Raw genomic sequence first — 24,514 nt, 5'->3', positions numbered from 1 at the left:
GTTAGTTCTAAAAGGTCTTGTAGGTCTTCACAGAACCATTCAACTTCAGCTTCTTCAGCATTATTGGTCAGGGCATAGACTTGCATTACTGTGATAGTGAATGGTTTGCCTTGGAAACAAAGAGATCATTCTGTCTGTTTCTGAGATTGCATCCAAGTACTGCATTTCGGACTCTTTTGTTGACAATGATGTCTACTCCATTTCTTCTAAGGGATTCTTGCCCACAGTGGTAGATACAATGGTCACCTGAGTTAAATTCACCCATTCTGGTCCATTTTAGTTCACTGATTCCTAAAATGTCAATGTTCACTCTTGCCATCTCCTGTTTGACCACTTCCAATTTGTCTTGATTCATGGACTGAACATTCCAGGTTCCTATGCAATATTGCTCTTTACAGCATTGGACTTTACTTCCATCACCAGTCACATCCCCAACTGGGTGTTGTTTTTGCTTTGGCTCCATCTCTTCATTCTTTCTGGAGTTATTTCTCCACTGATCTCCAGTAGCATATTGGGCACCTACCAGCCTGGGAAGTTCATCTTTCAGTGTCCTATCTTTTTGCCTTTTCATACTCTTCACGGGGTTCTCAAGGCAAGAATGCTGAAGTGGTTTGATATTCCCTTCTCCAGTGGACCATGTTTTGTCAAAACTCTCCACTATGACTCATCTGTCTTGGGTGGCCCTACACGGCATGGCTCATAGTTTCATTGAGTTAGACAAGGCTGTGGTCCATGTGATCAGTGAGTTTTCTGTGATTGTGGTTTTCATTCTGCCTGCCCTCTGTGGGATAGGGATAAGAGGCTTATAGAAGCTTCCTGATGGGAGAAACTGACTGGATAGGCGGGGCCATGCTCAGTAAATCTTTAATCTAATTTCGTGTTGATGGATGGGCTGTATTCCTTCCCTGTTGTTTGACCTGAGGCCAAACTATGGTGGAGATATTGAAGATAATGGTGACCTCCTTCAAAAGGTCCCATGCAGGCATTGCTAGACTCAGTGCCCCCAACCCTGCAGCAGGCTACCACTGACCCACACCTCCACCAGAGACTCCTGGGCACTCATGGGCAAATCTGGGTCAGTCTCTTGTGGGATCACTGCTCCTTTCTCCTGGGTCCTAGTGTACACAAAGTTTTATTTGTGCCCTCCAAGTGTCTGTTTCCCCAGTCCTGCATAAGATCTGGCAGCTCTATGGTGGGGTTAATGGTGACCTTCTCCAAGAGGGCTTATGCCCTATGCCATACCCACAGTGACTGCACCCAGACCCCCTGCCCCTGATGCACTCCACTGCTGTCTCCACAGAATACAGTCAAACACAGTTCTGGCTCAGTCTCTGTGGAGTCTCTGAGCCCTGGTGTGCACAAGGTTTGTTTGAACCCTCCAAGTGTCTCTGGCAGGTAAGGGGTTCAATTCTAAATGTGATTTCACCCCTCCTACAATCTTGCTGGGGCTTTTCCTATGCCCTTGGACATTGGGTATCTTTTTTTGGTGGGATCCAACGTTCTCCTGTTGATGGTTGTTCAGCAGTGAGTTGTAATTTTGGAGTTTTCACAGGAGAGGATGAGCACACATCCTTCTACTCTGCCATCTTCATGACTTCATCTCCATTACTTCATGGCAAGTCGATGGGGAAACAATGGAAACAGTGACAGACTTTATTTTATTTTATTTTATTTTTTTGGCTCCAAAATCACTGCAGATGGTGACTGCAGCCATGAAATTTAAAAATGCTTGCTCCTTAGAAGAAAAGCTATGACCCACCTAGACAGCATATTAAAAAGCAGAGACATTACTTTGCCAACAAAGGTCCATCCAGTAGTCATGTATGGATGGGAGAGTTGGACTATAAAGAAAGCTGAGCACCAAAGAATTGATGCTTTTGAACTGTTGTGTTGGAAAAGACTCTTGAGAGTCCCTTGGACTGCAAGGAGATCCAACCAGTCCATCCTAAAGGAAATCAGTCCTGAGTATTCATCAGAAGGACTAATGCTGAAGCTGAAACTCCAATATTTTGGCCAGCTGATGTGAAGAACTGACTCGTTGGGAAAGACCCCTGATATTGGGAAAGATTGAAGATGGGAGGAGAAGGGGATGACAGAGGATGAGATGGTTGGATGGCATCATCGACTTGATGGACATGAGTTTGAGTAAGCTCCGGGAGTTTTTGATGGACAGGGAGGCCTGGTATGCTGCAGTCCATGGTGCTGCAAAGACTTGGACACTACTGAGTGACTGAACTGATTATTTAAATATCCAATGAAATATATAGTGGGATGTATTTGTAGCTCAATGTAAAGAAAGATCGGAAATACAGTAGTTGTCTTAGCAGTTTTGATGATTTGATCTTTTGAGTTACAAAATTGACCTAAATTTTTGAGTAGTATTTTCAGTGAGTAGACTGCAAAACCAGCCATTTGGCTAGAAGATTGAACACTAATAAAATTAGATGCTATATCGAACCTTAGGGGGCTAAGGTTTATTCAATAATCCTTTTTATCTTTCCCGTTCTTTGCTGTTCCAGGTAAATGACAGGCCCTGACCTCCATAGTCCACAAGCGGAGATGTCCGTCCTCATGTGCAGTGACGAGGATAGGTGGTGGTTGAGCATCTGTTTCATTGGTGCCTCCGGGAGGCTTTTTGTCCACTGGCTGTTGCTCTCTCACAGCAACATCTGTTTGCTCACCTGTTGGAAAATTAGTGAGTTACCAGTGTTTGTTGTACTTGGCATTTCAAATTTTATAGAATATAAAAGAGGAAGCAAGTAGGAAAATAGAAAAAAAAAAAACTCACATTCTTTTCCCTAGAATTAAAAAAAAAATTTTTTTTTTAAATCTTAGAGAACTTCAGTCAGTGCAGAGAACAAAAAACCTTTAACAAATGGAATCCTGTATTACTGGAAAAAACTAAAAGAGCTCATTTTGGGTTCTATTACAAAAGCCTCTGTACTGTACATGGTAGTTAAAACTAGGTATACATCCAGTATGAGTCCTATACAGTCAAAAAAGGCTTATGAATCTAGTATAAGCTTCAGGGCAGCAGGCTGGAGACTAAGAAGCTCAGTAGTACTTTGGATTTTTTAAATCTAAAGTTCATAGTTATAAAAGCATCATAATAATGTAAACTCTGCCTCTTAGATGACTGAATCCTATAGCACCTCAGCATTTAGTCACAAAAAAGAATATACATTAATTCTAAGTAGTCTCACCTAAACTCCCTGTGGCAAAGAAGTGAAGAAAGGGAGGTGATTTCATACTAACCTTTAACCTCACTCTCATGTATGCTCTGTTTGCTTCCCTGAATTCGGGGAGAAAAAGAGAATATTTATGGTATTGTAAGGAAATGTGATACACTGAATGAATAGATTTTTGTCATAGTTAAATTTATATCTCCAAGCATTAACTTTAAAGTTACTTTACAATTAATTCTTTGAAAAGATGCATTGCAGTGATTTTCATGTTTATAAGTAGGGTATTTATAACACAGCCTTTTCCTAGTGGCTCCAGTGTAGCATAATAACGAGAGTAATTAAATACCTAGAGCTTGCTACATTCTTGGTGTATAATGTCTCTAATTCCATTAACAACCATACCAGTTAGGTTCTACTATTCCCTTTTTGTATTGCTGAAGAAATGGAAACTCAAAGGTTAAGTGACATCTCTAAAGCTTGGATTTAAGTACAAGTCTGTTTGACACATCCTTACAAGCTGATTATTTCCACTATGCTAGTGCTTTTAAAATAATTTATACAGTGAAAACTTTCCTTCAAACAAAATCTTAACTAGAAATAAAAATGTATAAAAAATATAAAATATGAAACCAAGAACACAGTTTGAAAACCATTTCATTACATTGTGTTGTAACATAATCACATGCTGTCTCTTTCCTCTGTGAAATGTATATAATACTTTTTAGCAAAAGAGATAGTCTAAAATTATTATTTAATGAACATAAAAATAGCCTATGTAATTTATTTTATTCATGAAATAAATAAATTTATTTATTTATTATTGCATATAGGAAAGCCTTGAAAAATAGTGGGAAAAAAGATAAAAACAGTTTAGACATTGCTTTTTAGGGAAAACAAAAAAGATTTTACCTACTACGTGCAACAAATTATTGAGCCAACATTGGCAATAACAGGAAGGCACACTCTCCTTTTCTCTTGCTTACCTTGCTACTCTGTGGACCCTTGCTAGAATCACACTGGGATGAAGAACATATAGAATCCTGACTTGATCTCCTATAAGGAGAGGGAGGAAGCCCAAGGAGGAAAAGTTAAGATATTTTTTCATACTCAGAAGGTGCTCTCCTCTGTTTTAATTTAAGCTGGTTACTTTTTTTTTTTAGCATCTCTGGATTTTAGTGTGGATACTGCTCAGGTGTAGGAAATAAAAATCTGTTCTTTCCCACTGTTAAGGCTACATTTAGTCCCAGAGGCTCTGACACTGAAATGGTGAGGAGTGAGGTGGCTGTGAGGAGGCTTGGAAAACCTAGTAACTTCTGCTCTACAGTTTCTAATTCTGCTACAATGGGCTGAAAACTGGCTTAGTGTTCTGGTGCAGATATATACAGATGAGGTCCTCAAAATATTCTCAGAACATTTCAAGTCAAGGAGTAAGGAAGATGTTATATTCTGGCTCACTTCTGGATGATGAGATAGTACAGAAGCCTTTGATTTCTCTCCAGAGATGTGTTTTTCGTTGCCTATTGAAATCAGAGCTCTCAGGCAAATATAAATAGGAAAAACACCTTTTCTTAAACTTAAAAAAAAAAAAAAATCCCCTGCTGTCTTGGAATGGATGATGATTGCTCAGTTATAGCGGATGTCATATGAAACCTGCTTCCATATGATCTTTCATATTTTCCCTATAAATCTTTTTTTTTCTGCTTTATATCAGTGCTGATAGAGTTGTATTTTAGCTGCAAGTGGGGTCAAGTGAGCAGTTTTCCTCTCTGCCGTGGGACTGAAATGGTAAGGGGAAACTGGATAACCACACGGCAATTAGATCCCCCTAGGGCCACCCATTTACAAAAACAGTAATAGGGAAGAAAGCTGAAGCCAAGTATGTCAGTCCAAATATATCTCCCCTCAGTTGTGTGTGTGTGTGCTCAGTCATTCAGTTGTGTCTGACTCTTTGTGAGCCGTGGACCGTAGCCCACCAGGTTCCTCTTGTCCATGGAATTTTTCAAGCAACAATACTAGAGTGGGTTGCCATCTTCCTCCTCCAGGGGATCTTCTGGCCCCAGGGATCGAACCCGCATCTCCTGCATCTCTTGCATTGTCAGGTGGAAGCTTTACCACTAGTGCCACCTGGGAAGACCCTTCTCTCAATTGTACCTTCCTAAATGCTGGGATGAGGAGAACTCTTTTTATATCATCCACTTAAGTCCCAGACAGTATTTCTTGATCAGTAAGTGCTGAGTTACCTTACACATTCAGGATTACGAAAGAGAAATAGTATGTCATTAATTCTAAAGCGTTTAGGGTCCAAATCAGGGTCTATAGTGAAGCAATCTTCTGGTCTATACCTAGGAATAAGCATACATTCACAAGATAAAAATTTACAAATAAGGTAACGTACATTATTATATATTCCACGCAGAGGTAATCAACTCCTGAAATGTTGATTATCATTGAACATGGAGAGAAAACCCAAAAGTATAGCATTTGAATTCTTTCTTAATAAACATCTATATAACAACATGATCTTTTAGTGTTTAGAAGTCTTTTAATTCAATCAGTTTGTCTATTAGTTCAGAGAGTGAACTTATACAACCTCCTGGAAGTTTCATACAGTTTAAAGAATAGATTTCTACTCTTTGAATAAGTACAGTGAGAAATTAGAATAAAATGTAGTTACTACCCTCAAGCACCTTATAATTAAGTGGAAAAGGAAAGCAGGTAATTCAGTAATCACACTATTCTTCCTGCTCCAGTCTCCAATTGACTCAGATTCCCAAAAATACCTTCCTAGGTAGTTTCATGGAAGCAGAAGGCTGGTCCCCCACCATCTGCCCTGGCACTTCATAGTAGGCTTTTAAAGCCATGTTTGATATTCCTTATAGGAAATAGATGTTGTAACAAACCGTTCTTTTTCCTTTAGTGAAAATTACCTCTCCTAATTTGGATGGACAAGTGATGAAGGACCTGCTGGGGAGTGAACCAAGCTCAAAGGAGGAGACTGCAAATTTGATGACTTGTTGAGCTCCAACTTTTTATGTATTTCTGCTCCGCAAGTGAACTGCATGGTAAAGTGGATTATTCATTAGCAATAACAATTTCTAGTTTGCACCCTCAAAAAAGCATAGGACTTGGAACAGAAAAAGAAGGACTATTTCTCCTGACTGGTGAAGGGCTGTTAGACAAAGTTTGAGGTAGAGGTAGAGATGGCCATCCTTAACTTTAGAGTCTTTAAACTGGACCTGGATTACTTTGGACAGTTAAATTATATGTTTTGCAAAATACTCCAGTGATTCTAAATCAATTGTTTTAATATAATCACCTTTTTGTGGGAAGAGGACACTGTATGACCCATTGTAGTCAGTTATTCTTCTTTGGGTGCTGGATTTGCATGCATTCCTTGGCAAACTGCCTAGCCCTTCAAGAATAGATTCAAGAAGAATCTCCACCTTTGAACTGGGAATATTCTCAGGGGAGCTGCAATCTCTTTTAAGCTGTGGCAGTAGGTTATGGTCTTTGCATTTTTAGTCTAGTAGCTGCTTTCCCAAAATAGTGAGTCATACATAAGCTGACACAGTGTGAAAACCGTATTAATAAGAAGATGAGGAATTGTGTGGTGTTATTATTTAGGAATAAAGTGACACGTATACAGTCTGTGAGAAAAGCAAGGATTGGAGGAAAGGAACTGAAGGATGACAGGAATTCTAGGGGCAGGGCCCAGCAGACCCTGGGCTGAGGTAAAGAGGAGGGGTTTGCAGAAACAGCTACTTCAGCTTAAAGTTCAAAGAAAAGCATACCCAGAGTCCCAAAAAGAAAGGAATATTTCCTCCCAAAACTTGGCTAAAAGTAAAAACTCTGACATGGACTGAAAAGGGGCATAGAGTCCAGGAAGACATATGCAGGTACTGTAGCTAGGAGAGGCAGAGATTTCTTTCACTTTTTCTTCTTCTTTTCCCCTGTCTTCTCTGACTCTCTTCTCCTTTATACCTCTTTCCTTCCCCCAAATGCTTAAATAGAATTGATTTTATTTTTAATTCATTGTTAAGGTTCTTGGCCATCTTATACCTTGAAGTACAACTTTAGAAACTCTCTAGATATAGGGTGATATACGGCCCTTACTTAGAGCCCAATTACACAACTGAGGAAAGGTTATTATTTTTAACCCATCCATAACAAATAATACAATGTTAAATTATATCCCTTATAACCAATGGTAAGCATATTTAGAACTAGATTTCCAGGGGAGGGTAAATTTTGTGGAACAGAGCAAATCTAGTTGGTTGAGATGTAGAATTGAATATGTAATGCCCTTGTTAGTACTGCCCTGTAGTATTGGGTGGAGCTCTTTTTCCATAAGAGCTTATGGAAAAACCCAAAAGAACTTTTTGACCACCCCAATAAACTGGATGTGTTGGAGTGGTGAATGAGAAGGAAAACCCATCTTAATTACCTCTCACCATTTGACGCTGGTGTCACTGGGAATACCAGACAAGATGGGGGACGGTAGATTGGGAGGAAATCTTGGGCATGGGGGACTTTAAGGGTCTTGTTAGTCATCCATATGGTAATTGCTAATAGGCAATTGGATATGTGTGCTTGAAACTCTTAGATTATTGTTTAAAATTACTACATATTTTAAATATTTGTTAAAGTTATGTATTTGGACAAGATTATACATGGAAAGCATATACTAACTTTAGTACATACTCTTTGTACATAAAGTACATACTCTAGTACATACTCAAGAAGAGTAAATGTAAAAGCACTTGGGAATACAAATAATAAAGGTTTACTTTATTCATATCATTATGAGATTTAAACACTTAGTACATACCCTGCTTATAAAGATAACCTCCAGGAAAGGCTCCTTGAGAAAATTATCATCACTTTTATGTATTGCTTTTTTTTTTTTTTTAAGTAATGAATGTTACTTTGACTCTTCTGCAGTGCAGCTTTTTAAGGAAATGAATATAGTATTTAAGGAAACAATTCAACTCACACTTCTTTGACAGTTGATGTTACAAAATTCCATAAGATGATCACACCATTTAAGGTTCCAGCAGCTATCAAATTATATCCTTCTGTTTGTAATAGATCGATGCAGTTCACTTCTATACTAACAGCAGGATTCTGAAGAGGGAAAGAAACAGACCCAGTGACCATCATGAACACAGTATCTAAGCACCGTGCAAAGACAATGTGTATACTTTGCTCTCTCATTAACTTAAACCAAAAAAAGTATATATTTAAATCCTAAAGCATGAAATTTAGTAAAATCTAAATTATTTTGGCATAAAATACTTTAATTTGTAGAATTTAATAAAGCAAGAAAAAATATACTCATCTGTTGTCTTCTTCCTTCAGCCTAAACTATCAACCATTAAATTACCTTCCCATCTTTCTCTTCTCTTCAAACTTCTTGAAAGAATATCCTATATTAGCTCTTCTAACTTGCTGACCTTCCTTTCACCCATGGCCTAGCTTCTGCTCCATGCTACTCTATGAAAGCTTTTTCTAAATATCACTAGGGACTTCTTTTGCCAGTGCTATTTGATATATTTCAGTTGTCTTGCCTCAAGTATTTTTTGATACCTACTATGTTAGGTTCTTGGGATATATAGTTAAACAGAATGTCAGTAAACCCAGAGAAATTTTTAATAAAATTCAAGCATTCAGATAACTGTTAATTCAGATAAAATGTTAATTACATACAATTTTTTTTTTTTTTTGAGAATTTATGTTTTGTTTGACAGATGTCCAGGAGATAGCATCTTAAGTAATCCTGGGGAAACTGCTCCAAGGAAGTGAGGAGGAAGCTAGGATATATAGGAATTATCCAACAAAGGACACAAAAGATTACAGTTAATAAAAGAAAACTCAATTTAAGGAATTTAACACTTTTCTATATATGAGAAGATGCAAGAGTCTGGGCTCTGTTCATTCCTTTGATATGCACCTCAGCTATCTGGGGCCAGTATCCTGTTTTCACATCCTGAGTTCCCTCAGGGCTCACCATCAGAAGTGGCTGCAGTCTGATGGCTGCTAGATGGTAAGTATTCTTCGTTTCCTTCCTGAGTTCCCTCAGGACTTACCAGCTCACCGTCAGAGTTGGCTACAATCACTGATGACTGTGATATCTTTTTTTACTGATATGGCAGATAATATTTTATTTCTCAGTTCTTCACCTTGGTCCAAAGTTTGAGCAATACCTGGGAGACATTTCATGACCAATTTTTGTCCCATGGTGCTAGGACATTCTTTTTAGATTTGGCAAAAATTTTTGTTGATATGCCACTTTGGATGTTAATTTCTGGATTAGGTTCTGTTGATAATTAAAGATTCTCTGGATCCTCTGTCTTACTAGTCCATTATGATCCAGGAAATGTTTTCACCTTATTGCTTCTTTCCGTACCTAGAATCACACTATTAGAATTATTTTATGTGTCATAAATGTGATCTATTTCCTCAAAATGTTTAGCCATCATTAGTTTTGTCACAGGGCCTAGTTATAAGTTGGGTACAGTAAGAGACAACAACCTTATGAAATAGACAGGATATAAGTAATACAGCTAGTAATATTAACAAAGTCATAGGGCAGCATGGAGGCACAAAACACATTTGGAAATGAAGAACAGATTAAAACAATGATTACATCTTTGTTTACAAAGCTATACCTTATCAACTTTGTTGTAAGTTATAGCATAAGAGGAAACCTCTTTTGGAAAACAAAGATTAAAACTAGTGTATTTTCCAAAAAGCCATAAAGTTATAAACCATGTTTATCAGTTCATCTGATCCCATAATGTTAATTCCTGTTGATCTGGATGAAGTCATCAGATTTTCCATTAGAGTTTTGTTTTGAGAGTTCTGGGGAAAGATAGCATGTCTTTCAGTTTATCAGTCATTTTTCGTTGTTCATTTGCTAAGTCATGTCTGACTCTTTGTGACCCCATGGACTGCAGCACACCAGACTCCTCTCTCCTCCACTATCTCCTAGAGTTTACTCAGATTCATGTCCATTCAGTTGGTGATGCTATCTAACCATCTCATCCTCTACCGCCCCCTTCTCCTTTTGCCTTCAATCTTTCCCAGAATCAGGGTCTTTTCCAATGAGTCGGCTCTGCACATCAGACGGCCAAAGTATTAGATCTTCTGCTTAAGCAACAGTCCTTCCAATGAATATTTAGGGTTGATTTCCTTTCAGATCAACTGGTTTGATCTTGCAGTCTAAGGGACTCGCAAGAGTCTTCTCTAGCATGGCTATTCAAAAGCATCAGTTCTTTGGCGCTCAGCCTTCTTTATGGCCCAGTTCTCACATCTGTACATGACTACTGGAAAAACTACAGCTTTGACTATACAGATGCCCTAAAACAATAAAACAATGGTGGCATGAAACCCACATCCTGCCCAGTGAGCTCAGTAAGTTAATGACCCCTGGGACAGGATACCTAGTAGGTGCTCATTAAAAATACATGCAGTGACATACAAAAGTCTTAAAAACCCACTAAAGAATATTTTAGTATATACTGTGTGATTCAACTTACATAGCATTCTAGAAGAAGGAAAAACAAATCTAAAAAAAATTAGAGCTGTAGTTGTCTTGAGTGAGGGGCAAGTATTGATTGGCAGGGGTATAAAAGTGTGTTTTATCTTGATGGGGTTTGGATTGTGTTTTGAATATATTCCTATTCAAATTCATTGAATAGCACACTTGAATTCTGTGCATTTTATTATTTTTAAATTTTACTAAAAAAACATAAATAGTAAATTCTACTTGAAGATACATATACTGAATGTGTCTGGGGATGATATGTACTGATATCATCATCTTACTTTGAAATACATTTTAAAAACAAGGAGTATTGAAGAGTGAGTAGGGGATGAATATGTAACTACATATGCAATGAAGCAAATATTGCAAAATATTTGTAAAGAGTAAATTTTAAGTGAAGGGTTTTATAGGTGCTCATTATATAAAGCTGCCAGTTGTTCTATATTTGTGAAATTTTTCATAATGAAATGTTGAGAAAGAAAAACCTATGAACCATACACTATTCAGAAAAGAGATTTTATAATTACAAAGACTTTTTACACCCCTGGAAGTCCACCCATGGACAGAGAATTCAAGGATCCTAAATTAGGGCGTTACGGACCCTGGTTCTGTAACTCTAAGGATGTACTACTAAGGACTTGTCAGGAGATACTTCTTTTTATCTGTGTGTGGAAAACAATATTGGTTTCTTTCAATCTACTTACAATTTTGAAAATCGGAGAATATCCTGTAACAGAAATAGTCTGATGATATATTTTCCTTATTTAGATTTTTTAAACAATATTTAGGACAGCAAGAAAAAAATTAACCAGATATCAATAAGTGATATCACCAGAGCAATATAAGAAGCTTAAAAAATAAAAGCTGAAAACAAAAAGTTGAAATTTTATTAACTGATATTGGAAAATCTAATTAAAATCATATAATGTAAACATGGTGAAATAATAATTAGCCAGAAAATGTGAACAACAATTTTGTGACCTCTTGACATGATCCCAAACTTACCCTTCTTGTCGAAATCTAGGAGACGTTAAAACAACCTAGCTATTTTCAGATAGATGAAAACATGAAATGCTAATGGACTCCCTGAGTGGAGCTGAAAGAATAACTGTGATTATTTTCAAGAGTAGTTTCTAATAAAACTGTTGAAACCTCATCTACACCAAGCTGCTCAGAAATTAGCATTGCCATGGCAAAAGTGACCATACACAAAGTGAAAACACAAATAAGAAAATGGGAAAAAATATTTGAAACTTCTCTCACAGAGGACTGATATTCCTAATACATATTCCTAATCATTTTACATATATGTGTATATTCTTATATTCCTAATATATAAAGAGCTTTTTAATACATTAGAAAAAAGAAAAATCTAGATAGAAATATAAACAAAGAATAGACAAATGATGCATGTACTTAAAAATATTTAATCTGAAAACTTGTCATACCTGAAACTTATCCAGAACTACTAGGGTCATATCAAAAGAACTCAGAAACCTGAAGTGTCCAACTAGCTTGAGATGGGACAATTTAAGAATTAATCAATAATGCAGTAGACTGAAACACATCAAGAATTTGTGATCTGATAATGATACTAAACAAATAAAATGCACTGACCACTTTTGTAGGATGCTAGAAAACCAGTTTCTTACTTTGAAAACTGATAAATGCAAGAAAACAGTCAGTCAGTTACTTTGATTTCCTGTCTGAACTGTACCTCAACTAAATAGTTGATCATAGTTTTTGCTTAGAGACACATTCCAGCTAACAAATTAATCAGAGTAAGGTAAAATGGCAACTCTGAATGAAATAATAAACCTAGGTAGTGATCATTAATGGCTGCTGACATCCCTCCCCCTAAAAAAAATTATGTGAACTTTGATGGAGGTAATGACACGTGTACTATAGTGACCTCCATGTAGTATAGAGTCTTTTTTTTTTTAATCAAAGCTGTATGCACCAGATATAATTATCAGATTAAACGAAGTAAAAAAGAACCTCTTCAATTTACCACAAGGGTGCAGTCAGCAAAATCTGGAAAATGAGAAACCAGGCACCAATTGTCTAGTATCGTTAAGAAATGAATTACAAGGGGAAAAAAGATAGGGAAAGATGATTACAGCTTTAAAGAGACATCAACCAAATGCAACAAATGGGCCTTGATTGGATTCTGGTTGAAACAAACTGTAAGAAGTATATATTGTATGAGAAGATCTGGGAAAATTGGAAACTGTGATGTGATTATATTAAAGATGTCTTATAAATTATCTTAGAAAATATTTGATAAAATACTGGTACCATTGTTCTATTTTTGAGTCATTACTGTTTAGAGATACATACTGAAATATTTAGGGATAAAGTTACACAATGTTGAGGACTTGCTTCAAAATAATCCATCCATTGACAGTGGTCATGAGGAAGTGGTAGAAATAATGAGGAAAAAAATTGGCCGTAACAGATACTTTTTGAAGCTGGCTAACAGTACATGAAAATACATTGTATTATTTTCTCTACTTTTGTATGTGTTTGTAATTTTTCATAATATAAAGGAAAAAATTTCAAGAAGAAACTTACACCAACACGCTGAGAAAAGTTTTTCTCAACTATCAGCTCTACATCTGGGAAGGGAATAGCCATGCTCCTTTCTTTAGTAGACACCCTTAGATGCACAATACGATTCCCACTTTGTAGGACAGGCACAACATCAGGCAGCTCCCATATCACCGCAAGGTAAATATCATCTTCTTTACCCTTTAATAGAAATCCAGTGAGTACATGAAAAATTCAGTTAACTATTTTGAGCTGTTTTAATGGCATAGAGAAAAATAGAACATACAGTGATATACTTACCACTCAGCTTTATCAGATATTAAGCTCTACCTGTCCCTCCCTAATATAATTCCTCTTTCTTTACTTTCTAGAGGTAACTAGTAACCTGCATATGGTTTTAGTCATCAAAGTTTATACCCACATGCCATATTCAGGTATTAGTCATATATATAGCTTCCCTGGCAACTCAGATGGTAAAGAATCCACCTGCAATGCAAGAGACCCATGTTTGATCCCTGGGTCAAGAATATCCCCTGAAGAAGGAAATGGCAACCCATTCCAGTACATGGAGAATCCCATGGACAGAGGAGCCTGGGAGGTTACAGCCCACAGGGTCACAAAGTGTCAGACATGACCTAGTGACTAACACTTTTCATATGTATGTTACATGATATGATATTGCTTTCAGGCTTCTAACCTTTTTATAAAATGATATCAAACTTTATGGTTTCTTACTCACCTTGCTGGTTTCACTTAATTTATTTTTGAGATTTATACAAGTAATTATGTGGCACTGTAGTTCATTTTGGAGAGGGCAATGGCACCCCACTCCAGTACTCTTGCCTAGAAAATCCGATGGATGGAGGAACCTAGTAGGCTGCAGTCCATGGGATCGCTAAGAGTCAGACACGACTGAGCAACTTCCCTCTCACTTTTCACTTTCATGCATTGGAGAAGGAAATGATAACCCATCCCAGTGTTCTTGCCTGGAGAATCCCAGGGACGGGGAAATCTGGTGGGCTTCTGTCTATGGGGTCGCACAGAGTTGGACACGACTGAAGTGACTTAGCAGCAGCAGCAGCTAGTTCATTTATTTTTAACTCCTTTATAGTATTGTATGAATATACAACTATTTACTTATCCATTCTCCTACTGGTGAGTGTTCAGGCTGTGACTTTTTCACTGCATGTTTTTATGGACAAATGGCATATTTTCTAGCGCATGTACCTGGTGTAGAATTATTAAATTGTAAGATATGTGCATCCAGTTCTTTCTTAACATTCTTGTCAAAACTTGGTTTCATTTGAATTTTTAAAAATTATTTTTGGCTATCTGATAGTTTTAAAATAGAACATTTAAATTTTTTTAAATTTATTAATTACATTAATCACATTTTCCTAATTTTGTAAGTTGACCATATTTTTCATGTATTTTTGAACCATCTGATTTTCTTATCTGTTCTTTGTCCATTTTCTGTTGGGCTGTTTCTTTTTCTTCTGGATTTGTGTTGTTTCTTTTGATAGTCTGGTTCCTAATCTTATTTACCTGGGGTGCATTTGTCTTTTCACAGTCTGTGACTTGTTTTTCTACTTTGTTTTCTAAGACAGGTTTTTATTTTTAATTTGACTGTAGTGAAGATATCTTTGTGATATCCCATTTATTCAGGTTGTCCTTATGTCCTTTAAGATCCCCACCACAAGAGCCTTGTATGTTATTGCTGGATTTGTTTTAGGTACCTTTGATTTGTATTTGCTATTGTCATCATTCTTTCTGTTTTCTAGTTGGTTATTGTTGGTGAGATGCTTTTAGTTTTAGAATTTTCAACTTTTATATGGGAATAAAAGCTACTTTGTAAAGGTTATTTTGTTGGAAGAGCAGGGATCTTTGTAGGTTGAAAGGCCACTTGTGGTAAAATGAAGAGAATATTGGTTCTAGGCATGGTGACAATGTGTTTCTAGTCTTAGTTCTAGTGAGACCTTGGACAAAGCATATATCTTTATGGGGCCTTATTTTCCTTAGTTCATAGATAAAAGTCCTATTTTTAAAAACTTTATGTTTCTAGTTGTAGATCTAACATCTCTGTTATCTCATATGTATGTTAATTCAAAAGTGTGAGCCAATGGTACTCCTATATATTAATTGATTCTTTAGTGTTTGCACCATGGGATTAGAAGGAATCTCAGCAATATCCAAATAGTGATCAGATATTGATATACTGAGCAATAGCTAGGTTAGGGTCGTGGGCTCCCTTGATGAGATAAATTGGCGACAGTGGTTTTAACACGTTTAGCTGGTTTTAGCTGAACCATTTCAGATAGTAGCTTTCAGACTTTCTGAATTCACAGAAAACGAAATTTTAAAAAATATTTTAAAAGATTTATTTAGAGTTACTATTTCATTTTACCAAGAAAGGACATGTGAAAGTGAAAGTGAAGTCGCTCAGTCATGTCCGACTCTTAGCGACCCCACGGACTGCACCCTACCAGGCTCCTGCGTCCATGGGATTCTCCAGGCAAGAGTACTGGAGTGGGTTGCCATTGCCTTCTCCAGGACATGGGGGGACCCTTATTCAGAGACACTCCTAGGATGAGATTTGAGTGTGATGTTTCATCTGCAAGTATCCTTAAATCCCCAGAGGTGTGTGTGGAGGGGGCAATGTGTGCTATGGTTTATGCGTAGTTTTCCTTGCTTCCAAGGACGTAGAGGAGTATCTGAACATTTGTGTAACAGTCTTTGGTACTTTTGAATTGGGAAGAGAATGGGCAGCAGAAAGGTGTACTGATGGTGTCTCAACAGAGGACTGCTGTGGGGAATGCTGAACCCCAACCCTCAAGAACACCATGGCTGTATATCCTCCCTTTGGGATTGTCACCTCTTGCATTTTTCTAGTAGCCAAAGCCCAGTGAGAAGAAAAACTGTAGTTAAATGGGCCTAGAATCTAGAGAGAATAAACAAAACATCCAGAACAGATCCCAGAGTAGCTAGAACTTCTGGGAAATACGATAACTTGAGCAGTTCAGTCAGTTCAGTCGCTTAGTCATGTCCAACTCTTTACGACCCCATGAATCACAGCATGCCAGGCCTCCCTGTCCATCACCAACTCCCGGAGTTCACCCAAACTCACGTCCATAGAGTCTGTGATGCCACCCAGCCATCTCATCCTCTGTCGTCCCCTTTTCCTCCTGCCTGCAATCCCTCCCAGCATCAGAGTCTTTTCCAATGAGTCAACTCTTCGCATGAGGTGGCCAAAGTACTAGTTTCAGCCTTAGCATCATTCCTTCCAATGAACACCCAGGACTGATCTCCTTTAGGATGGACTGGTTGGATCTCCTTACAGTCCAAAGGACTCTCAAGAGTCTTCTCCAACAACAGTTCAAAAGCATCAATTCTTTGGCTCTCAGCTTTCTTCACAGTCCAACTCTCACATCCATACATGACCACTGGAAAAACCATAGCCTTGACTAGACGGACCTTTGTTGGCAAAGTAATGTCTCTGCTTTTGAATATGCTATCTAGGTTGGTCATAACTTTCCTTCCAAGGAGTAAGCGTCTTTTAATTTCATGGCTGCAATCACCATCTGCAGTGATTTTGGAGCCCCCAAAAATGAAGTCTGCCACTGTTTCCACTGTTTCCCCATCTATTTCCCATGAAGTGATGGGACCAGATGCCATGATCTTCATTTTCTGAATATTGAGCTTTAAGCCAACTTTTTCACTCTCCTCTTTCACCTTCATCAAGAGGCTTTTTAGTTCCTCTTTACCTTCTGCCATAAGGGTGGTGTCATCTGCATATCTGAGGTGATTGATATTTCTCTCGGCAATCTTGATTCCAGCTTGTGCTTCTTCCAGCCCAGCGTTTCTCATGATGTACTCTGCATATAAGTTAAATAAGCAGGGTGATAATATACAGCCTTGACGTACTCCTTTTCCTATTTGGAACCAGTCTGTTGTTTGAGCAAACCTGAACAATACTTCAGTTCCGTCACTCAGTCATGTCCAACTCTTTGCGACCCCATCAACTGCAGCATGCCAGGCTTCCCTGTCCATCACCAACCCCTGGAGCCTACTCAAACTCATGTCTATCATGTCAGTGATGCCATCCAACCATCTCATCCTCTGTCATCCCCTTCTCCTCCCACCTTTAATCCTTCCCAGCATCAGGGTCTTTTCCAATGAGTCAGTTCTTTGCATCAGGTGGCCAAAGTAATGGAGTTTCAGCTTCAGCATCAGTCCTTCTAATGAATATTCAGGACTGATTTCCTTTAGGATTGACTGGTTGGATCTCCTTGAAGTCCAAGGGACTCTCAAGGGCCTTCTTCAACACCACAGTTCAAAAGCATGGGAGTTCAAAATAGAAACAAAAACCAACACATGATCTTCAAGTTTAAGAATTTGGTTGATGAGTTAAAGGAGACAGTGCCTGGCTGAGACTTGAACTAATAGCCTAGCAGTAGAGAAATATTTCAAGAGTCAGCAAAGCTAAAACAAAACAAAAACAGAGAAAAATATAAGAAATCTGGAGGACAAATTCAGAAGACCTAATGAGTTAGACATGACTGTGCAACTGAACTGAATATGCAAATAATATGATTTTCTGAATTAGAAAAAGAAACATATGCCAAAGAGACATCTAAGAAATGAATAATAATACAACAAAAATCCCCTGAGCTGGAAGAAGTACGTAGGACTTCAGATTGAGTTTCCTGTGGAATTGATGAGAAGAGATACAAACAGAGGCATAGACTTTAAACTCCAAGGACAAAGATAACATCTTATAAATGTGCAGAAAGAATAAGTTGCTTACAAAGGAAGAAGACTCAGACCAGTTGTGGATTGCTCATTGACAGCACTGTCACTTCAAGACAGTGCAGTTACATATAGACCTAATAAAAGGTCCTGTAACTCATGAATGGAGAAAGAAACAGCAACCCACTCCAGTATTCTTGCCTGGAGAATTCTATGGACAGAGGAGCCTGGCAGGCTACAGTCCATAGGGCTGCAAAGAGTCAGACATTACTGAGCAATTAAGCACACACACACAGGCACTAAAATTTTGGTCTGCTATTTACTTACTATATTGTCATCTCTTTAGTACCAGCTGGGAGATTTAGAAAATATTTTATCCACAGTGTTTCATGGCTTTCAGTGACTTTGCTGAGTAGTTATATAATATAGAATCCTGGGATTTAGAAAAATACCTACTGTATGTGGAGCACACAAAATATTTCTTGAATTGTGTTGAGTTTAGTTGGAAATCAGAGGAAAGCAGTCTTCTCTGACTCCCAGATTACGCTAGGCACCACCTGCCATCATTAATTTCTATAGCACTTTGTGTAAGCATTCATAACACAGATAACAGGTGGATCAATATCAGTCCTTCTTATTAAGTTATAAGTTCCATTGTGAAATGGGAGATATCTTTCTGGTTCATGGTAAACATTTGGTAAATGGTTACTGAAAAAAATGAGTGAATAAATGAAAGTATTCCAAAAATTAAGTATGTAAATCAAACCATATTTTACTTTGAATAGGCAGATAATAAAGTGAAGAAAGAAAGTGAAGTCTCTCAGTCGTGTCTGACTCTTTGTGACCCGTGGACTGTAGCCTACCAGGCTCCTCAGTCCATGGAATTTTCCAGGCAAGAATACTGGAGTGGGTTGCCATTTCCTTCTTCAGGGGATTTTCCTGACCCAGGGATTGAACCCAGGTCTCCCGCATTGTAGGCAGATGCTTTACCGTCTGAGCTACCAGGGAAGGCAGATAATAAGTGATAAGCAAATAATAAGATATCAATAATAATAAAAATAATGTTTTCAACATTCTCCTTAATGTAAATTTTCCCCCTCAAGCATTAATAAAATACCGTAAAATGCCCCATAGATCTACTATTGTATACCTTACAAGGGGTTTCTTATATTTCTTCATTCTGTCAGTCCTTAGTGAACACCTACTCTGGGCAGAGCAAGAATACAAATATGAATAAGAGAGGTTTTCAGTCCTCATCAAGTTCAATCTATGGAGTTCAGGAGACATAAAAAATCAAAATAATCAAAGCAAAAACTGCTATTGTAGATCTAAAAGCAATTTTGATGTGGGAACAGCACAATGCTCCATTTTGCAGTTTTTAAAAAGGAATGTTTATAATAGCAGATTTTGTCTGCTAGGATTGCACTAACTTAAAACAGAGAAATTAATACATTGTCACATTTGAGAGTATATTACTAATAAGTTCCTTTCTACAGTGCCACTTTTTTAGGGAGTAAGTGAGCTTGTTTTATTTATTACTTCTTTATTTTTTAAACATTATAGTAATTAAAGATTCCAAGGGATAAGAGGGTGGAGATGAGTTTAGTTTTATTTCATGTCTCTAGAAATTGAGTAGATTTGTAGACCAAGCTCTGATGAAAGTAAAGTTGTCAACATGAATGACTGCATGAGCTGGGGCAAGGGGTGTGCACGTGTGTGTGTCAGGACCAGGTGGTAAAAAAATGGGAAATAAAGAATAAGACTGTTCCGTCTAAAGCCATCCATTGAAGAAAATGGTAAGCTATACGAAAGACTAGTGCCATCTCTGGCCAAAACTTTATTTAGGTCCAAAGTTACAGTTTCCTAATGACCTCTTTGCTTTGTGTCATCTTTTAGGTTCTTCCTTCACAGGCTGAAAACCCACAAGTGTCTATCCCAGTTTTCAAGGATAATGCTACCTGCAGGTTCTGTTTTCCAAAGGAATATGGCTATGTTTAGATGATACTTAAATTATTGCTTTATTTTGTCAATTCAGCAAAAAAAAGAAAAAGAAAAATCAGACCAAACGTTGATTTAGTCATGTATTGACTTGGCTATCAACTTGTTTTCACTTTACTACAAATTACTTAATACATAATTAAATAGAATTGTGTTGATTCCTTGACTGTTTGTGTCTAAATTATCTAAAAGAACATTAATCTTTTTCCTTTGGTCTTTATGTTATTCAAATTTTAACCACATTTCTCAGTATTTCATCTTATATATTGAGGAAATTGTGTCCCTCAGTAAGAATTCCACATTCTCATCATGGCAGAATTACAAAGAAAATCTTTTAAAAGAAATTTACAGCTATTTCTTTCCACTGAAGAACTTCCTTTCTAGTACAGGGCCATTTTGGATTGTTCAGACAGCAAACAAAGATTAGTTGAATCAAGGAAGTTTTTCACTCCTATCTTCAAAAGGGGAAGAATAAGAGCAAAGAATCCTTGAGTTCTAGGCAGGGAAACATCACTCAACAGCCAGAGTAAATGATATAGTTTTCATTTTGAGCATGAAGAAGGCTTTAGTGTACTTAGGTGGTAAAAGACACACAGGAAAAACAAATTTAGTCTACCTACTACTACTACTACTACTAAGTCACCTCAGTCGTGTCCGACTCTGCGCAACCCCAGAGACAGCAGCCCACCAGGCTCCCCCGTCCCTGGGATTCTCCAGGCAAGAACACTGGAGTGGGTTGCCATTTCCTTCTGCAAAGCGTGAGTGAAAAGAGAAAGTGAAGTCACTCAGTCATGTCCGACTCTTAGCGACCCCATGGACTGCAGCCCACCAGGCTCCTCCGCCCATACCTCAATCCTTCCAAAACATCCTTAAACAGATGGCCATATTAACCGTTAAGTACACAAAGCAGTTTTGATGACAAACTGAAAAAGTGACTTGAATGTCCCTGAATGCATTATGGGTTATATGGTTCCAAGAGGAATCATTGCTCCCTTTCATAAAGCCTACTGGGGAGCAGCTCTGCCGGTGCTGCTGCTGCTGCTGCTAAGTCACTTCAGTCATGTCTGACTCTGTGCGACCCCATGGACAGCAGCCCACCAGGCTCCCCTGTCCCTGGGATTCCTCCAATGAGAATATAAATCATGTCAGAGGTGGTAGCTGTATGTAAATTTAATCTTCTTGATATCTACTCCAGAAGGATCCTGCTAATCCCTTCAGCAAACATTGGATGGGCAGTGTCGACCAGCTATTCTTTTTTGCTCTTTGCTTGGACGTGGGCAGGGTTAATTAGGAACACCTTAGGAAGGCTGTGGAGAAATACTATCCTCCGCTGGCTGGCAAGAGAAGAGTTAAATGGGGATTATCCACGCTCAGTTGATTTTCCCCAGAAGAGCACATAGAGTATGTGGAAATGGGATTGCAAACCTGGATCATTTTGATCTTTCCGTTGCGCTCCAAGGAGAGGAGCAAGTATTGGTGTTTCTCCTGAGCTTTCAGGAAAATCAGGCGGTGCAGCCAGTGCTCTTCCTCTTTCCAGTCTTTCCCTTCTGGTAACACCTTCAACTCTTGTCCACTGCCAAAGTCCCAGATTTTAACTGTTCCTGAACACACAGAGAAAAGATTCTATAAGCAAAAAACATTTCTAGGAGGAATGGCTTTTATCTCAGAGAAAATCAATCTAATTGAAAGCTTTCTGCAACAATTTATCCTAAGTTTATTCCCTATTGAGACTGACACATGAGTCTCCCTAGCATTGCTGTGTACAAAGTATATTTCTGTATACTTTCATTGTCACAGGCTGATAAAAAATGAACAGGACCAGGCAATGTCTTGAAATTTGTGAACATATTCTTTGAAATTCCCAGACTCTCCTGTGTGAGTTTTCTGTCTTCATTGGGTCTTTTCTGCTTTTATTATCCCAACGCTTTCCAGTTTGCTAAATATTCTCCAATATCTATCTATCTAAAATCATGCCACAGTGATTATTAACAGTAAAAGGTCACTCCAATAGTGTCATTTCCTAAGGTGCTAACATGTTTTAGAACTAGATCCTACTGGGTAATAAAAGGATTAAGAGAATTCCAGCAGGTAGAAAACAAAATGTTTGGAGTTGTTGGTTACATAAAAAGGAAATGCAAAAAGCGTGTCGAGTTTCTTCTTACATTTGGAATCATACATTCTAATTAATTTTGTTCGTGTAGGAGATCCTCTGAAAGGGCCAGGTGAAATGATAGCATACTTATTGAATGCCTGTTTCTAGGTCATTACTCAGTGTAGAGAATTATCTTCTAACATGGATTTTTAGAGTGACCTCAGGTTGCATTTATTCATACGCCATCAACTCAGCATTCTGGATTTTATTTCATGTATATTGTTATCTGCTCACACTTTAAAAACTCTGACTTTTACTCAAGATACTCAATCCATCAACTGGCTTACAAACAAGAATTTATCTAGTAAACATATCCCTAAAAGAAATATGGGCTTCCCTGGTGGCTCAGCTGGTAAATAATCCGCCTGCAATGTGGGAGAGCTGGGTTTGATCCCTGGGTTGGGAAGATCCCCTGGAGAAGGGAATCACTATATATGTATAGTGTCATATATATATGACAGATGGTCATATTGTCTAGGTCACGTTGTCTCTCTCATGGGAGTTCAGAATAAGGTAAGGTGAAAGGAGAGAAGACTGGTTCCAACAAGTTCTAAGAACTCTCCACAGCAGCAAAAGACACAGCCCAACTGGAGCATGACATTCTCTCAGGGGTGACATGACACATGCCCTTAAGCATCTTAGACTTATAAACAAGTCCAGTATAGGATCCTAAATGTGATATGGCAAAGTTGGATGGATGTTTTGTCTGGTCCCATATTTTCAGTAAAAATATTATGAAAAGCACTAAATAGAATGTCTGTGTCAGCTGATGGGGCTTCCCTGGTGGCTCAGTGGTAAAGAATCCTCTTGTTAATGCAGGAGACATAGATTCAATCACTAGGTAGGGAAGATCTACTGAAGAAGGACATGGCAACCCATTCCAGTATTCTTGCCTGGGAAATACCATGGACAGAGGAGCCTGGAGGGCTATAGTCCATGGTTGGGATCACAGAAGAGTTGGACATGACTGAGCAACTAAGGGACAGAATGAGTCAGTGCAACTCAGATAAATCTCAGTCAAAATGGACTGAGATGGTATATATGAAAGACTTTGCAAACTGATAAGCATCTATATAAGTAAGGTATTTATTATGATTAACACCAATATCAGGACATTAATGCCCATTAGAGAAGAGCCTAGCACTGTTCAGTCAGGCACAGCAGTCTCACTGGCATGCTTACATATTCCAGCTCGATTCACACTTCCCCTCTAACCCAAACAACTTGTGATGAGATCCTAGAACAAATTCTTGGGACACTAAAGCAGGGGGGCCATATTCTGGATATTAGTCTGACCATTATATGCTCCTGTGGCAAAAATAAATCCACTTTCATCGATAGCTGCAGCAGTCAGTTCAACATTGAAGCCATGAGGATCTAAAATCTGGTATATTTGGAGGCCAGTTTCGAGTTCCCATACCTACAAGAAAGAACAATAAAATACTTCATAAGACCTTCAGTTTTCATCAATTTTACAATATTCAAAATAACCTCGAAATTGGCACAGGGCATACCTAACACCTTTTCCAACATTCTGCCATGAATGTTGGTTTAATCAAAGAAAGGTCTAAAAGATGTAGTCTGATAGTCACTGTGCTACCCCAGAGTGTTTCTGTAATATATATAGGTGGGATGAGACAAGCCACAATTGTTCCAGGCAGCCCCTGTCTATCTAGGAAGCAGTCAGATGCTACTCTCAGCATGAAGCAAGCTTAGCAGCAGGCTAGAAATGTAACAGGAGGTCAGTGGACAAAGAAATAAAGTTGAATGTATTCTCTGTTGTCATTTATCCAAATTGTCTAGAGATCATGGGACAGAATCTACAATTAACAGTGTGAAATCTGAGACAACCCGAGGAAAGGGCTCACTGACCTTTCCAAGGAGTGTTCTGATTAGGGACATGGGCCAGTTCTTAACAGAGAGAACAGGAGAGGAAAGGCAGGGGAGGCTGAGACTTCAGAGAAGGTTGGGTGTAATCAGAAAGCCTAGAAACATGTCAAAGCTCATCACTATCTCTTTAGAAATGCAGTAGAAGCGTGAGACCTGCAGTCTCGGTCTGAATCTTTCTCTTTTCATGGATCTGCCAACTTCAGGTGTCTATTAGACTTCCAGTAAACAAACTGAACTGGCAGCACAGTTTGAACTCGAGGTATTTGGAAACAGGCAGCATAAACAAAGGGCCAGAGCTGGGAAGGGGCACGGCTCCTCCAGGGAACCGAAAGTCAGTTGTTGCAGCTAGAGTGAAAGAAGGAGAGAGGGAGGAGATGTGGCTGATGTAATCACGGATCTGGAGACCAGACAACAGGGCCATTGACTGAGCTGTGGCGGAGCCAAGAT

The 24,514-nt window shown here is 38.3% G+C and overlaps 1 protein-coding gene and 1 pseudogene across 1 annotated transcript in view; one reads left to right on the top strand and one right to left on the bottom strand.

Annotated features, from left to right (window-relative positions):
- The window catches only part of WDR64 (WD repeat domain 64), a 120,871-nt gene that overhangs the window by 32,393 nt on the left and 63,964 nt on the right, over nucleotides 1-24,514 (bottom strand). Inside the window, exons 12-20 of the mRNA XM_086342677.1 lie at nucleotides 23,474-23,597; nucleotides 21,451-21,626; nucleotides 13,306-13,482; nucleotides 12,180-12,245; nucleotides 8,179-8,309; nucleotides 5,426-5,527; nucleotides 4,169-4,238; nucleotides 3,256-3,292; nucleotides 2,539-2,681 (exon numbers count right to left, since the gene is read on the bottom strand). Coding sequence (XP_086198803.1) covers nucleotides 2,539-2,681; nucleotides 3,256-3,292; nucleotides 4,169-4,238; nucleotides 5,426-5,527; nucleotides 8,179-8,309; nucleotides 12,180-12,245; nucleotides 13,306-13,482; nucleotides 21,451-21,626; nucleotides 23,474-23,597 — 1,026 coding nt within the window. The remainder of the gene's footprint in view (nucleotides 1-2,538; nucleotides 2,682-3,255; nucleotides 3,293-4,168; nucleotides 4,239-5,425; nucleotides 5,528-8,178; nucleotides 8,310-12,179; nucleotides 12,246-13,305; nucleotides 13,483-21,450; nucleotides 21,627-23,473; nucleotides 23,598-24,514) is intronic.
- LOC147356753 (protein-L-isoaspartate(D-aspartate) O-methyltransferase-like) overlaps nucleotides 1-24,514 on the top strand; it is a 49,632-nt pseudogene that overhangs the window by 9,941 nt on the left and 15,177 nt on the right.

Source organism: Bos grunniens, chromosome 16 (assembly GCF_055505025.1).
Source record: "Bos grunniens cultivar Pamir isolate PY7600 chromosome 16, Bosgru_T2T1.0, whole genome shotgun sequence".
In the NCBI taxonomy this organism is placed as follows: domain Eukaryota; kingdom Metazoa; phylum Chordata; class Mammalia; order Artiodactyla; family Bovidae; genus Bos; species Bos grunniens.
Note: the sequence above shows the minus strand (reverse complement) of the source record. Positions and strands in the feature narration are given on the sequence as shown.